The sequence below is a fragment of the Sus scrofa genome, chromosome 3, assembly GCF_054392235.1.
Source record: "Sus scrofa isolate SSC_HxYL_T2T_F1_AM1 chromosome 3, Sscrofa_HxYL_maternal_Yorkshire_Landrace_v2.0, whole genome shotgun sequence".
Lineage (NCBI taxonomy): Eukaryota > Metazoa > Chordata > Mammalia > Artiodactyla > Suidae > Sus > Sus scrofa.
In genome coordinates, this window is record NC_139385.1 from 23,299,903 (window position 1) to 23,316,930 (window position 17,028).

At 40.6% G+C, this 17,028-nt stretch overlaps 1 protein-coding gene across 1 annotated transcript in view; it reads left to right on the plus strand.

The window, feature by feature from the left end:
- Positions 1-6,518: 6,518 nt before the first annotated feature.
- Positions 6,519-17,028, plus strand: part of LOC146404471 (uncharacterized) — a 31,260-nt gene continuing 20,750 nt past the window's right edge. The window contains exons 1-3 of the mRNA XM_085016205.1: positions 6,519-6,628; positions 8,631-8,756; positions 11,328-11,409. Of these exons, the coding sequence (XP_084872331.1) occupies positions 11,355-11,409 (55 nt within the window). The 5' untranslated portion in view covers positions 6,519-6,628; positions 8,631-8,756; positions 11,328-11,354. The remainder of the gene's footprint in view (positions 6,629-8,630; positions 8,757-11,327; positions 11,410-17,028) is intronic.

Here is a 17,028-nt window from a genome sequence, read left to right on the forward strand (position 1 = left end):
GAATCATAGAACCTGGGCAGTGATCATTTGGCCATACATGTGTGAGTTTATTTTTAGGTCCTTGTCTTATGGATCATTGGTCTGTCTTCCTGTTTAGATGCTAGGGGTAGACTTTTTTGCTGCCATGGCTTTGCAGTGTGTTTTGAATCTGGGGATTGGGACATCTCCATTTTTATTCTTTGCTGTCAAGATCATTTTTTTATTTTGGGTTCTTTGGGGTTCTACTTGTATTTTAGGATTTTCTTTTCCAAGTCTCAAAAAATGGCATGAGGTTTTGTGAGTGGTTGCAGTTTATGTGTACTTCATTTTCAGTAGCAGAGAAATGTCGACAACATTAAACCATCCAGTCTAGGAACATGGTGTGTCGTTCCAAGCACTTGCACTTTCTTTAATTTCTTTCAGCCATGATCTGTAGTTTTCAGTGTACAAATTGTTCACCCCATAAAGGGGTGCCACTGCCTTCCTTGGGTCTTCCAGGCTCAGGGGTGAGAAGGATGTGCTCATGAAAAGAGTGATGCATCCCTCCCTCCCCTCTGCCCCTTCTCTCCAATTATGTCCAGCAGGCTGCAGCAGGATCTTGGGGATCAGAGACCTTCTCCACTGTAGATGTGAACCAGCTGAGGCCCTGGGAGGTCCATGGAGGCGAGGACAGAAAGGGGCCCGAGACTGAGCTCCCTGCAGCATCATGGTCCCGAGGTTCCATCTTGATTCTAAATCACCCCTTTCCTTTCCCATGGCCTCCCCAACCTGGTGGCTGCCCCTGGACACAGAACACTACATGGCAGATAATGAGAATTCTGACAAGGACAGTAGCAGTAAGCTGGTAATCTGTTTCATCTTTCACGTCTTTTTGTTTTCCTCTCTTTTTGTCACCCATAGGCTCTTCCTTGTAAGTCTTAACCACCTCCTTGCTCCATCCTTTTATGATACTTACCATGAAGGATTTGGCCTCAGGTGGGCACTGGGAGTCCTGGGATAAAATGGACACCATCTCTGCAGCTTTCCTCCCACTTCCTTAGCATCTTGCCAGCGTCCATCCCCAGCTCTGCACCTTTGAGTCCAGCTTAGCTGTCCTGAGGGGCCTGAGCAGAAGATGGGAGTAGAGTAAGCTGCTCTGGACCTGCCCAGCTAGAGGGGCCACAATAAATCCCCCCTGCCCTGGGTGCCCCCCTGACCAGGGTGTTTTCCTGCCCCAGGTGGCTGCAGGCCAGCATGACTGTTCTTTTCCTTCCAGAAGTCAAGACATTCCCAGCTTACAACTTTTCTGTGAAGGCAGAAAACAAATATTCATACAAAGAAGAGAAAGAGAGATTCCTCTAGAGTTTGGTGGAAAGAGTCTTTTCCCCACTAAAATATCTAAGATTTAATCCCCAATTATAATAAAACTCTAAAGCAGTGTTCAGTCTCTGACTCAGTTTCCTCTTTGAAGAATAAATATTTAATTTGCATGGTTGATGTTAAGGAAATTTTATTTGCTCAGATATAACCAGTGATTTGCTGTCTTCTTGACAACTAACTGTATTGTTAGCTTGCTACCCAAGCTGATGTGGACATTATATTTTCAAAGAAGAAATATAAAATATACACAAAATATTCATAGGTAAAATAATTGTGAGTAATTTTGGACTGCATTTAGGAAAGCCTTCAAATTTTACTCTCAGTGATTGATTAAAACTACTGTTAAATCTTTTTAGTACTGACTGAGATGACTACCTCATTAATGTGAGGTCACAGTAAATTCTTTTGCAGGGAGGGTGTTTCTGTGTGAGTGTAAAGATGCTCTACCTATCTGGAAATGGGTTATAACCACGAATGCAGAGACATTCTTTAAGGGTGTTGTTTGTTTGGCCTGTGATCTAATGCCTTTTTGAGAAAGGTATCCATAGATATATGAAAGGTCATGGCTCTGTTGATGTATGTCTTTCCACCAATGTTTGGCATCTTGGAGAATCTTCACTTCTCAGTGGACATCAGGGGTGAGCAGCCTGCTTTGCCTGGATCTTGCTCTCATCAGTTGTGGCAGGGCCTCATTTCTGTCTCTAATGGTTGGTTATACTTCACTCTGCCCTGTGATTCCCACAGTCCTCAATGTCTTCACTACTGATGTACTTGGCATATGACTTTTAACCTTTCCATCTACTCTTTTATCAAAAAGGCATTAGGTCATGGGCCAGTTGTCCTCAGGGCTGAGTTTTAACATCTGTCCTGAAGGACTATATTGAGAGAAAACAAGGAGCACTTGGTCCACAAGGGTTTTCTCTTGCTTTCTCCTGAGTCCTAATACTGTAACAGTTATAACAAGACTCATTTTTCTTCCTATCATAAACTTTCCAAGGACTGAAAAATAGATATTAAGTAAATAAAATAAAACCCTTCTTTCTCAAGGTTAAACCTTACAATAGAACCATGTTTTTTGATTACAGTCCTTTCATCAAACCTTGCCTATCACTAAATCACATTTTTGGAAGGAAATTCCTCAGAGCTTATCAGGTTTTCATGCTTTCATTAGAGAAGTTTATTGATGCTGAGTTGATCCTGTTCCACAGGTCACCTTTCAAAATAATTTACTTTGTTTTGCCTTACAGATTATTTCTGTGGTCTTGCCAAAGGTTTGTAGCAATATATTACTATTATCCATGTCTACAGTACCATAATGCATTTTTATAATCAACACCACTTTCTAAGCAGAAAACTGAACTTTTTGGGTGACTTTCTCTGAAAATTGATTAATATTCTTCAGCCAGGAACATGGCCCTTTTCCAATAGAAACACACTGAGAACTCTTGAGGAGCATGGTGATGTATCATGGATCATATGTGATTAGAAGCAAGAAGGAGAAGAAACTGTTGATGCCTTGGTTTCTTTAACAATCTCTCAGTGTTGGCATAAATGTCTACAAACCATCCACTCATCTTCACCACGCCTCCTTCTGTGAAGGTTCGGCTGTTTTGACAGGATAATCTGAAGATGTTTCCTGATGAAAAAGATACTTCGCTGCCTGGATTGCTCTGTGATAAGCACTGTTAAAGATCATATTCAGTGAATTGCAAAATTCTCAGCAGGAGAAGGTAGATGAAGAAAAGCCACAAAGACATTGCAAAAGGTAAGGAAAAGGACAGTGGGCAGATTATAAGAAAGGGGAGTGGAAGGGAAAACAACTGTACAACTTTACCAGTGTGATGGGAAAAAAAGGACAATTAAGGGATACTTCACGCAGGGCAAAACACACAAAAGCATTCATTTTTAAATTTCTCATATTTGTTTTTGCCAAAAGATGTGTGTGTATGTAATTATTACTCTCCATTTAGTGAATATCAGTGGTGTATATACAAAATGGCACAAAACTGATTTTCTTTCCTTCCTTCTCCTGACTAGCTGGAAGCGAAAAGTTCCATAAGTGGTGATTAAGCCATAGACTCTTGAGGTATCTGTTTAATACACTGGTGGAAAAAAGCCCTAAAAATTAGAAAAAGCTTATTGAAATGAAAATTCCTTACTTCGGTCAGTTCAGAGATTCAAAAGAGTTTGGGGATGAACTAGGAATTTATCAAAAAAACTAGTCTTTCTTATCAGAGTCGAAAAACTCGGACTCTGAGTCTCATAGTATATCTCTTTTAGGGTTTTGAAAACTGTGACCTGAGGGCCACATCTGGTCTGTCACCTGTTTTTTGTTGAAGCTGTATGGTAACTCTCACTTGCACCTTTGTTTGCATGTCTCTGTTTCATCTGGCTGCTTGGGTGCTACAAATCCAGAGGTTAGTAGTTGTCACAGAGACTGTATGTTCCACAAGGCCAAGACTATTTATTATTTGACCCCATAAAAATTTTGTTGACTTCTGTATTTATTTTAAACATACCTATTATTCCAGGTTCAACTTGAATCTTTCTAAGAATTTTCTTGCAATTTTCCCTGCTCACACTGCCCTCTGTATCTGTAGATTGTTGTTAAAATTATAGATATATCCATACCATCCACAGCTTAACTAAACTTCAGGTAAGTTTTTTTTTCTTTCTTCATTACCTTATTCTTGGAGCATTTATATGAGAAAACAAAATTTTAAATTCCTTCTCCTTCCCTAGGATATGTGAAAGTTTTACAACCCAGGAATGTCTTGCTCAAGAACCTGGGAGACTTCCTTTCTCAAAGTAATAATTGAGAAAGATAAGGCCCCTTTATCCCAGTCTCTGTGCAGAGGTAGATGCTAACTCCCATTAGTGCTACTTAGAAGGCCACCCTTCAGGCTAAGGACAGGGAGTACTTTTTAATTAGTTCACTCTGTGTTTGCAAATCCACCCCATCTTTGTTTCAGAGGAGCTGAGTTCAATCTCTTGCAGTCATCTTTAATAATCTTGACCTTCAGCAAATTGTGCTTGCATTTTTTGTTTGTTTGTTTGTTTGTTTTAGGCTATACCCTAGGCCTATGGAAGTTCTAAGGCTAGGGGTTGAATTGGGCACAGCTGCGGGCCACAGCCACAGCCATAGCAATGAGGAGCCAAGCCTCCTCTGTGACCTCTCACAGCAACGTTGAATCCTTAAGCCACTGAGGGAGGCCAGAGATTGAACCTGCATCCTGATGGATAGTAGTCAGATTGGTTTCCACTGAGCTGCTACAGGAACTCCTATCACAAAGTTTTGGATAAAGTTTTCCTTGCCAATTTAATTCTATCTAGTGCAATACTTTTTTGAAGTATCTGTGACTCTTTTCTATCAAATAAAAGTCTTACTCTCAAAATCCATAGTGATGGCTGCCTTAGTGAGTTTGGGCTGCTACAACAGAATACACTGCATGGGGTGGCTTACACAATAGTTATTCATTTCTCATATTTCTAACAGTTAAACATTCAAGATCAGGTGGAACAAAGTCAGGTTCTGAGGAATGCCATGTTTCTGATTTACACAGGGTGGGTCATTTTTCTCATGCATCCTCACATGACAACAGAAGAGGAAAAGGGTAGAGCTCTTTTCTTCCTAGAGGGACTCCACCCTCATAAACTAATTGCCCCCCAAAGGCCCCAGCTCCTAGTACCATCGCTCTGGAGGTTGGTGTTCCAATATAGGATACAGTATGGGGCATCACAAATTTGCAGTCCACAAGCATAGTAGCTTACACTACTTAGAGTCAGTGGGATTTGGTTAGCCTCTTCATGATACTCTGTGTGTAAGAGTGATAGTCTCCAAGTTGGCCTTATTTCATCACTTTTATGTATTTACCTTGATTCATTATGATAAATAGTCACCAACTATAAAAACAGTTGTTGGATCAAAGATAGGAGGATTTTCAAAAGAAAAAAATATGACTGGGTCAAAGAAATACCAATCAGGTTGGCATTTGAATCTATATCAAAACCCAGTTAATTCTCCACTTCTAAAATCAACAATAGGACATTTACAGATTTCTTTTAATCACAAACTCATTTAATGTGTGTTAACTAACATTTACTGAGTATGGCCCTCTTTCCCAGCAAACACCTACAAGTTCATTATTGGATAAAGAGGCACATGGTAAACCTAATGTGTTTAAATGGATGAATCATTGGTGCCCCATCATTATCACATCAAAATGTTCTGAGATTTTTATTTGAGACATAAATAACCACGTGTGCTTTACAACACCTTTTATGAATGGACTGGGATATTTCTGGCTGTACATATCTTCTGGGGAAAAAGTCATGTCCTCCTCCTAAAAAATTGATTGGTCTCCTTTGACATGCATCTTTAGAAATACAATTGTTTAACAGAAAAATTTGTCTTGAAACAGCTCTGCTTATTTTCCTAATTAGTGGAAGCTTAAAGGCATATTTAACCCTTAGAATGAGTAATGGTCATAATATTCTTCCTACTTTTATTTATCAAAGCCAGAAACTACAAAAATATTCACTGAAGTTTTTTTTGGCAAATGAAAAAATTTTCTAATGATGCAAGTACGAGTAACTGTAGTAAATGAAAAGAATGTGACAAATTGGAAACTTTCTTGCAGTACACATCAAAAATATGTTTTTGTGAGGAGAAAAAGTGTATTGATAGGACACTACAGAATAGCAGTTGACATGAAACATGAAAACATTAACTTTGGGTATAATAAGCTTAAATCTCAAATTTTGAAATGGTATTATCTGTCAATGTCCAGTGACTCAGGAAGAGCAGAAATGGAGGGGTATGGTAAGTTAAACAGTAATGGGACTTCTTTAAATTCTCCACATGCTGGCTTTTTGCCTCTTCACCCTGCAAGGTTCACTCTCAACTCTTCCTGAGGGACAGGTCATTTTCTCTGATAGAAAATTTTTTTCTTAATCAGAGAGTTATGTGGGAGCCTGAGATTCAGTTTTGGAAATTAATGTTTCCTCTGAAAAGACAAGCTTGTCCATGAAAACACCCTCTCTGCCAGCAGCAGTTGGACCCATCATGGGCAGGGTTGACTTGCCTCTGAAAGTTCTATTATGACACATCACCATGGTAATGTGATTATGCACTAAGTTCTATTATGACACGTCACCGTGGTAATGCGATTATGTGCCTCATGGTCAGACTGCCACTCTGTGGTGAGAGTTTGGTATCTGCTGGCCACTTTGAAGCTCTGCCTTCATAGTTCAAACTTTAGGAATGGGAAACTTTAGTTTCTGTCCACAGGTAAGTTTACATGGATCCCCTAAAGTCTGTTCCTTCAAATGGGCTCACTAATTTTGCTCAAACATTTTCTTCATCTTTTTTTTTCTCATTTCTATCACTCTAAACTATCTATAGAGTTATAAGTGTAACTTCCAGTTTTGTTGTATTAATATGTCTGGTCCACAGGCCTGAAATATTTTCCTGAATGTAGAGAACCATATTATTTCCTAATGCCAATTTTGTCAGTCTCAACCAGAGAAAAGACAAAGGGAACCTACCCACTCTGCTTCCACTAAAGCAGGTGAAACTGGATGCCTCCCCAGGAATGGACATTCCAGGAGGAGCAGGGACTTACAGCTCAGCTCTTCTGAATGTAGCTGTCAAAATCTGAAACCAAATAGTGGGGGTCTAAATACAGAGAGTGCTTTAAAGCAAGGAAACTGGGATTTACTGGCAGGATTCCCATGAGTTGATGGGGACAGAATCACGGGCTGTTTGCATATTGCCAGGGTGTTTGATGAGAAGGAACAGTGCGATCACTTAGTGGGATGAATGTGTGGTCACTGATGGAATGAGGTTCAGTCTGGGGATCCTCAAGGAGCAATCTGGGTGGGGTTGCCTGCCTCTTGAACATGGATGTGGCTTTCAAATGGATGTGGGACACTGTTGCCTTCTTCTCCAAGCATCTAGAGACAGATGAGGTGTTGATAGAGCAGAATTTTGGTGAGGACTTGAGCCCTGCCCATCCTTAGGCAGCCCTTTGTCCAGGCTGCTCAGAGGGGTACTCAAATCAATTATTAGTGAGACTCTGAGCACCCAAGACTTACTTGCCTCAGCCCCCAGGGTTGGTCCATTGAAAGGAAGCTGGTCCTTGGCAAAGCCATCATGTGGAGTTTGGTTTAGAATGTTCTGAGCTCTGGGTCAAGTGGTCATTGGGAAGCTCCTCTGGACAAAGACAGCTGACAGGAAGAAGATTCTGGGAGAACAAGAGCAGTTAGAATCCCTGTGTCCTTCAGACCTTCAGAAGGGCTTTGTTTGGAAGAAATGTTTATATTGTGGATCAGGGGGAGAAAGATGGGGATCAAAGGTGGAGCAAGGGTGTGGGCTCTTCTCTAAGCTCAGGCAATTCCTCTGGGACATCAGAATTCACCCACAGAAACCATGGGGCAGGAGGGGTTGAGACTGAGGGGAGCTACTGATTCAGGTGTCCAGGGCATGATCTCAGAACCCTGGGCAAGGATTTCTGTTCTCAGGAAACCAGGTCCATTCCTGCCACATATCTGTCACTGAACATTGTTTGACTCTTAGAACGTCACTACATCCCTCTAGATGTTAGTGCCCCCCACTGTACTCTATGGGTTATAGGCCGTGTTTGCACTTCCTCCCCTTCAACTGGACTGGGTATCAGAGGAGGTGAAAATAGATACTGTCCATGAGCTGCAAAGCATCATTCCCACGAAGATGCTGGGGCATAAGCTTCCACCCTTCCTGACTTGAGGCATCCATTTACCCTCTCTGGTTTCAACCACCACTGAGTGTCTAGCTTACTCTTGCCATCACTCAAGGATGAACACATACGGAGCATTAATGAAGCACCCATCCTTCAATTTTCTAAAATGTTACCCATACTGCCTGAAGTCGTCCTCATGACATAATACTAAAAGTTAGCCAGATTACCATTTCTACATCTTAGAACAGGGCATCGAGGCACTTAGGGATCTACAACCCTTTCCCCAGGTTCATGATTCTTCTAAATGTGTTTGAACCAGACCATTAGGCACAATCACTGTGATTTCCTGCATTTCTAGAAGGTCTCAGTTAAACAAAGGTATTTGTTCATAAAACCTGTCTATTAGTTGTTTTAAACTGCTCCATCTTCTATGTCTGTTCTGATCCAGGCAGTGCTCCTGGGCAGCTGGTGAGCCAGGGGACCAAATGATTAAATGGAATAAATGAGTACTAATTTCCTTATTTTCTGACAGCAAGTTGTCAACAGTTCTCTCTGTGGTAATACATTTTGTAGGATCCTGCTTCCAGATCAAAAGTAGCCAGCCTCTGAGGTCACAAAGATCTACCTCTGGCTCTGTGAAAAACTTATGCTGCTGTCACTGCAAACAGGTTGTTCATACTCCACGTGAGTCTGGTGAAGGTACTGTGGTGATTTTCTCATTAAGTTCATGAAAGAATAATTTTTCTTTAGTGTCCCGTATATAAGAAAGAAATGTTAGATATAATGTGATGTCCTTTTTTCCCCCTGTGTTTCCAAATTGAAACATATTTCATCAGTTGGTTGTGTTATAACTGCGGAAATAAAAATACATTGAAATCTCAACAGCTGGTTGACATTTAAGAGTGAATATGATCTCTAGCTAGGGTGTAGATATTAGCTGGTTTTTGGACATTAGCTGATGTGCCTCCCTCAGGAAATCATGTTTCCAGGTTTCATTAAGTTATTAGACATTTTTTAGACCTGGGATATATCTGCAAAGAAATAAAACAAATGACACAGACGGTTCCTGAATCCCATCGCTCCAGGTTTAGCCATGATAACATTTAACATGCTTTTGGTACCTTTATTACAATTAGTGAGACAATATGGATACATTTTTATTAATGAGAAGTCTGTAGTTTGCTTTAAGATTCATACTTGGTGCTCTTGTAAGCTCTGCTATTTGGCAAGTGCACACTATTACCTGTCACCATTATACCACAGAGAAATCTATACCCTAATGCTCCCTGGCATGTTTCTCCCAAAAGTCAAAAGGTAGGAAGTACCCAAAGGCTGTGAATAATGTGTGATGAATGGAAGGACTGGAAAAATAAAATGGGAAGTATAACACAAAATGGAATAGTCTTCAGCCACAGTGTGGAGTTAAAGCTTTAAATATGCTAGAGTATGGGTGGACCAAATAATACAAAACTCTATTGTGGTGAGAGAAGTAAGGCAGGCACACCAAGCCAAATATCATGTAATACTAATTGCATAGGCAAATTCATATAGCAGAAGTAGAAATTACCAAGGCCTGGTGGCCAGGGGAAGGTGAATTTTGACCTAATGGGTATAGAAGTCATGTTGATTATGATGACAAAGATGTGGGTATAGCTAGCATTGATGGGTCCTGAACAGTGTGGAAGTAAAAAATGCTATGGAACTGTATACTTAAAAATTATGCAAAGGGTACATATTATATCTGTGTCATCACACTAAAGGAAGTAAAAAATCATCAAGCAGAAGAGATGCTGAGCAGAAGCAGGGCACGTGAATATGTGGGAGATAAAATGGTCTTGTAACATTTCAAGAAGTGGTGGGAATCACCATGAGATTTAAATGGCCTGGAGGAGTCATTGGACTCTGTCCTTGAAACATAGCATGACTTACTTTTGTTATGTTTTTACAGCCACACCTGTGGCATATAGAAGTTCCTGGGCTAGGGATTGACTCAGAGCTGTACCCCAGCCATGGCAACACCAGATCCAAGGCACATCTGCACACTTTACTGCATCGTGCAGTAATGCTGTCTCCTTTACCCTCTGGGGACGGCCTTTCGTTCAGGGGACCTGCACACATTTTGTAGACAATGAATACTGGGAGAAAAATAGTGATGTGATTGGTAGTGACCGCCTTTACTGGCAGGATTTTGGTAATGTCACATATTCAGTATTTGATTTTCTTTAGGAGAAAGAGTTTGGGAATACATTTATTAGCATATTTTGCCTAGAATAGATATCAACCGTCCATGAACGTTTAAACTCTAATTAAGTACAAAGACTTATGGAAGAGATGATAAGTACAGTCACTACAATGTGGCTTTTTGGGAGCAGACGAACTGAGAAGAAGTCACAAAGACAGTGTCTATTTAGCAGAAATTTAGATCAGCAGGAGGCGTCTGGGTCTCTATGCTTGAAACACAGCTTGCTTTGGGGGTCTTTTCCCATTGATTACGTTCCCCTTAGCTAGAAAACTGAAGGTCTGTTTTCATGTCTTTCCTGCTCTCCTCTGTTGCTTTCCTTCCTCCACTAAAGGGGCTGAACCTGCAGCAACTCAGTCCATACATATTATCCTCTCACACCTGTACACTCCCTCCCCATATCCTCACCAAGAAGAACTCCCTGAGTGATTCCTCAGCATCATGGTCAGTGTCCCGACAATTGCTCTGTGTCCCTCTCGCTCCCCCACCCCAGGATACAATGGAGGAAATGCCCACCTTTGAGGTAGAAGAAGAGGCTCTTTCTGACATTGAGATGAGCTCCCCTTTCTTTATCTCAGATGAAAATGCAGCTTCATTTCTTTTTTCAGTCAAAGGCAGTTATAAAATTCAGACCATGTACGTTATAGCTGATGTATACAATTTCCTTGGTTGGGGCATGTTGAGGGAAAATCAACTACAACAGAGACCTGATTCATTAAATCTTTCCCCCAATGTTAGCATCAAATAACTACTGTCCTAAGAGCAGGCCCTTTCCCCAGCAGAATATTTTCCTCCTTGAAGGAGGAAAATTTTATGATATCTGTTTCAAATTGGACCTGAGAAGTCTTCCAGGAAATGCTAGATCCTTTCCCACTGATGTCTTCTCAGGTTCCTTTGGGGACCATCAACTCAAGGACAGTTTCCCAGTTAGTTTTCTGAGGACAAAGAGGGAACAAAAGACCTGTGAGCCCAGAGCACAGGAAGCTTAGATCCTCACACTGTCCTTGTTTGTGTTTTTTCTCTTGTTACAGAGATCGAATATTGTTACAGATATTCACATGTATTATGAGAAGGACACTCCACCGATGAACAATCAGGGTGAAGGAGAAAAAGGTGGGGCTTTCCTGCTGGCTTTGATGGGAGAGCCGCCAGATTCCGGGTTCCTGGTGGGAATGAGGGCTGGGTCTGTAGAGCAAGTGCCTGTTGCCCAGTGAGGAGCAGTGCCAGATACTATGGTTCTGGAAGACACTACATCACTGGGTCTCTGGGCATGTGGGTGTCTCGGTGTGAGCCTAGGTGATGTGATTGTGGATCTGCACATGTGTGATGTGTAGTTCTTCAGGATGTATTTCCTGCTTAGACAGTACACCCACCACCTTTCTTTAGGAAAAATCACCTTTGCACATCATCTCTCTTGTCACACCTGCATCCTTCACCACAGCTGTTCCCAGTTGGCTTACCATTCCCAATGCTCAGGCAGAGATGGTGCTGAGACAGCTGGCCCAAGCTCTCGACCCCCTGAGTGGAGAAGCCAAAATGGGAACCAGGCGAGGGCCCCCATATGGTGCTCTGGACCCAAGACACTCACCTGTCCCTCAGCCAGGGAAACATCAGTCATGGGGAAAGAAGTGGGGGGGGGGGGTCTCTGCTCCCTGTCCGTGTCTGGCAGTACCAGGGTCTCCAGAGGTCACAGACCTGCCCATTGTTATAAGGTGGCCTAAGTGGTCACAGAACCCAGGCAGCTCTGGGTGGACTTTACAGTCACATTGGCACAGACCTTGGTGGGAATGGCTCCTCCTCAGCTCATAGATTCTGAGAGGGCTGAGGCCCCCATGAGACAATGTAAGTCATGCACACTTTGTGTAGAAAAGGAACCCTTTGAGAAAAAACTATGATGTGATTGATAGCAGCTGGTTTTTAATGTAGGATTTCAGTAGAGCCAAATCTTCTACATTTGATTTTCTATAAGACCGGTGGTTTGTGAATCCATTTATTAGCATACTTTTCCCTAAAGTGGAAATCAGCCCTCCAGTGAAGTTTAAACTTTTTTTAATGATTTTTCTTTTTTCCATTAGAGTTGATTTGCAGTGTTCTATCAATTTCTACTGTAGGGCAAAGTGACCCAGGCACACACATAAACACATCCTTTTTCTCACAATATCCTCCACCATGTTCCACCGTTAGTGACTATATGGTGTTCCCTCTGCTATACAGCAGGATCTCACTGCTTATCCACTTCAAGTGGAATAGTTTGCATCACTTAACCCCAGATTCCCAGGCCATCCTTCTTCCTCCCCCTTCCCCTCCGCTACCACATGTCTTTTCTCCAAGTCCATGGGATTCTTTTCTGTGGAAAGGTTCATTTGTGCCATATATTAGATTCCAGCTATAAGTGATATCATCTGGTATTTGTCTCTTTCTGACTTAGTTCAATTAGTAGGAGGGTCTCTAGTTCCATCCATGTTGCTGAAAATGGCATTATTTTGTTTTTCTATGGTTGAGTAATATTCTGTTGTGTATATATGCCACCTCTTCTGAATCCATCCATTAGTTGGTGGATGTTCAGGTTGTTTCCATGTCTTGGCTAGTGTGAATAGGGCTGTGGTGAACATAACAGGTGCATGTGCCTATTTCAAGGAAAGTCTTGTCTGGATATATGCCCAAGAGTGGGATTGCTGGATCACATGCTAGTTCTGTATATAGTTTTCTGAGGTACCTGCAGAGTGTTTTCCATGGCGGTTGTACCAATTTACATTCCCACCAACAGTGGAGGAGGGCCCTCTCTTCTCCACACCCTCTCCAGCATTTGTTATTGGTTGACTTGTAAATGATGGCCATTCTGACCAGTGTGAGGTGCTACTTCATAGTACCTTTGATTTGCCTTTCTCTAATAATTAGTGATGTTGAGCATTTTTCCATGTGCCTGTTGGCCATCTGTATATCTTCCTTGGGTAAATGTCTATTCCTAGTTCTTTTACCCATTTTTCAAATGGGTTGTTGGTTTTTTGGCTGTCGAGTTGTCCATGTGTTTTTGTATAATTTAGAGGTTAAGCCCTTGCCAGCTGCATCATTCAAAACAATTTTCTCCCATTCCATAGGTTGTCTTTTTTTTTTTTAATGGTTTCCATTGCTGTGCCAAAGCTTGTCAGTTTGATTAAGACCCATTGGGACCGATTGGTTTATTTTTGCTTTTAATTCTTTTCCCTTACAGTCTGATGTAAGAAAACATTTGTAAGGTTGATGTCAGAGACTGATTTGCCTGTGTTCTCTTCTAGGATTTTGATGGCGTCTTGTCTTACATTTAAGTCTTTAAGCCCTTTGGAGTTTATTTTTCTGCATGGTGTGAGGGTTTCATTGATATTCATGCAGCTGTCCCATTTTCCCAGCACCACTTGCTGAAAAGACCATCTTTTACCTGAACTTTTACATTCTCGCCTCCTTTGTTGAAGATTAATTGACCGTAGGTGTCTGGGTTTATTTCTAGGTTGTGTATTCTGGTCCATGGGGCTGTGTGTCTGTTTTGGTACCAGGACCACACTGTCTTGATTACCATAGCTTTGGAATATTGCCCAAAGTCTCCTGCTTGGTTTCTGTTCCTCAGGATTGCTCTGGCAATTCTGGCTCTTTTATGGGTCCATATAAATGTTTGGATCATTGGTTCTAGTGTGGTGAAAAATGTCATGGGTAATTTGATAGTGATTGCATTGACTCTGTAGATTTCTTTGGGTAGGATGGCCATTTTTACCATATCCATTTATCTAACTCTGGAGCATGGAATATCTTTCCATTTCTTTGAATCCTCTCTATTTTCCTTGATTAATGTTTTATCATTCTCACCATATGAGTCTTTTGCCTCCTTGCTCAGGTTTACTCCCAGGTATTTAATTTTCACAGAGGTGATTTGAAAAGGTATTGTATTTTTGTAGTCCTTTTCTGAGACTTCATTTTTAGTGTACAGAAAGGCAACTGATTGCTGAGTGTTAGTTTTGTGCCCTGCTACATTGCAGAATTTGTTGATCAGGTCAAGGAAATTTTGTGTGGAGTCCTTAGGGTTTTTGATATTTAGTATCATGTCATCTGCATAGCGTGACAATTTTACCTCTTCTCTTCCAATCTGGACACCGTTTATTCCTTTTGTTTGTCTGATTGCTGTGTCTAGGACTTCCAATAAGTATGTTGAATAAAAGTCAAGAGAGTGGGCATCTTTGTCTTGGTCCAGATTTTAGTAGGCTGGCTTTCAGCTTTTCTCCATGGAGTATGATATTTGCTGTGGGCATGTCATAAATGGCTTTGATTATGTTAAGGTAAGTTTCCTCTGTACCCACTTGGGTAAGAGGTTTTATCCTGAATGGATATTGCACTTTTTCAAAGGCTTTTTCTACATCTATTGAGATGATCATGTGGTCTTTGACTTTTCTTTTGTTAATGTGGTGTATGCTATTGATTGATTTGTGTCTGGTGAACCATCCTTGTGCACCTGGGATGAATCCCATTTGGTTGTGGTGTATGATCTGTTTTATAGGTTGTTGGATTCGGTTGGCTAAAATTTTGTTGAGAATGCTTGCATCTATGTTCATCACAGATACTGGCCTATCATTTTCTGTTTTGGTAGTATCTTTGGTTTAGGTATTAGGGTGAGGGTGGCTTCACAGAATGTCTTTGGGAGTGTTTTTTATTTTTCACCATTTTGGAAAATTTAACAAAGGATAGGTATAAATTCTTCTTTGTATGTTTGGTAGAATTCAGCTGTGAAGCCATCTGGTCCTGGACTTTTGTTTGTAGGGAGTGTTTTTATGACATATTCAGTTTCATTTGAAGTGATTGGTCTGGTCAGTTGCTCTGTTTCTTCTTGATTCAGTTTTTGGTGGGATGTAAGTCTCTAGAAGGGTGTCCATTTCTTCCAGGTTTTCAAATTTGTTGCCATCTAAATATTCAGAGTCTTCTCTCACTCTTTTTATTTTTTGTATTTCTGCAATATCCATTAAGATTTCTCCTTTTTCTTTTCTTATTTTGTTTATTTGGGTTTTTGTTCTCCTCGCCTTGGTGAGTCTGGCCAGAGGTTTTTCGATTTTGTTACCTTGTCAAAGAACCAGTTCTTGCTTTTAGTGATAGTTTTCTATAGAATTTTTTTCAATCTCTCCTTTATGGATTTCCTCTCAGGTCTTTATGATTTCCTTCCTTCTTTTGGCTTTAGGTTTTGTTCTTCTTTTTCTAGTTCATTTAGGTGGTGGGTAAAGTTGTTTATGTGAGGTTTTTCTTTTTTGAGGAAGGCCTCTATCACTATGCCTTTCCCTCTAAGCACTGCTTTTGCAGCATTCCATAGATTGGAGTGGTTGTGTCTTCAGTATCAGTTGTCCTGAGGTATTTTTCTAATTACCTTTTGGATTTCCTCATTGACATGTAGAGATTTTAGTAGCATGTTGTTGAGTCTCCATGGAGTCAGTTTTTTTCTGATTTCTTTCTCTGTGGTTGATTGCTAGTTTCATGGCATTGTGGTCAGAGAAGATACTTGAAATGATTTCTATCCTCTTAAATATGTTGAGGTTAGTTTTGTGCCCCTGAATGTGTCAGTCCTTGAGATTGTTCCGTGTACTCTTGAAAAGAATGTATCTAATTCTGCTTTTTTTTTTTTTGGATGTAATATACTGAAAATGTCAGTGAAGTCTAACTTTTTTATTGTGTTATTTAGGATCTCTGTTGCCTTATTGATTTTCTGTCTAGAGGATCTGTCCATTGATGTGAGTGGTGTGTTAATGTCTCCTACTATTAGTGTATCCCCATTGATTTCTTCTTTTATGGCTCTTAGTATTTGGGTGTGCATGGGTGCTCCTCTATGAGGGGCATATATATTGATGATGATAATAACCTCTTCTTGAATGACACTATTTTAACATTAAATACTGTCCTCCTTTGTCTTTCTACATGGGCACCTTTTTAAAGTCTGCTTTGTCCGATAGGAGTATTGCAACTCCTGCTTTCCTGTCTTGTTCATTGGCATGAAACAGCTTTTCTCATCCCCTCACTTTCCATCTATGTGTCCTTTACCCTAAGGTGAGTCTCTTGTAGCTAGCACGTTGTAGGCTCTTGCTTTTGTATTCAGTCAAGCACTCTCTGCCTTTTGATTGAGGCAGTCGGTCCATGGACATTTAAGGCAATTATTGATACATATGCATTTATTGCCACTTTAAACCTTGTTTTCCAGTTGAATCTGTGTTTGTCCTTTTTTCCTTTTTTTGGTTGTATGATTTCTATTTATGCTTGTGTCCCTTTCTTTTTAGTTTTTGTGAATGTAATGTTTGGTTTTGCATTGCAGTTGCCCTATTTTTCAGGTCTGTTAGCCCATTCCTCTATCTGCTAGCATGAGCCTGATAGTCAGATAGGCTCCCACACATTATAATAAAAAAGAGCCTATATATTCTTAATTTCCTTGCTTGCATTTTGTAATTTTGAATTCCTTTTTAACATCTTCATGTTTGTCCTTTTGCTTGTCCTTGTGTGGATCGTCTCTTTTTCAATAGTTTTTTTCTTCTTTTTACATCTGTGTACTGGCGTATTGAAGTGATTGCATTCCAATTGTGATTTCCAGCATCTTGTTTTTCTTCGTGTTTATTTGGAGAAGCCCTTTCAGTGTGTCTTTTAGAATGGGTTTAGTATTGCTGTACTCTTCTACCTTTTGCTTGTTGGAGAAATTCCTTATTTCTCCTTCTCATTTAAAGGATATTTTTGCTGGGC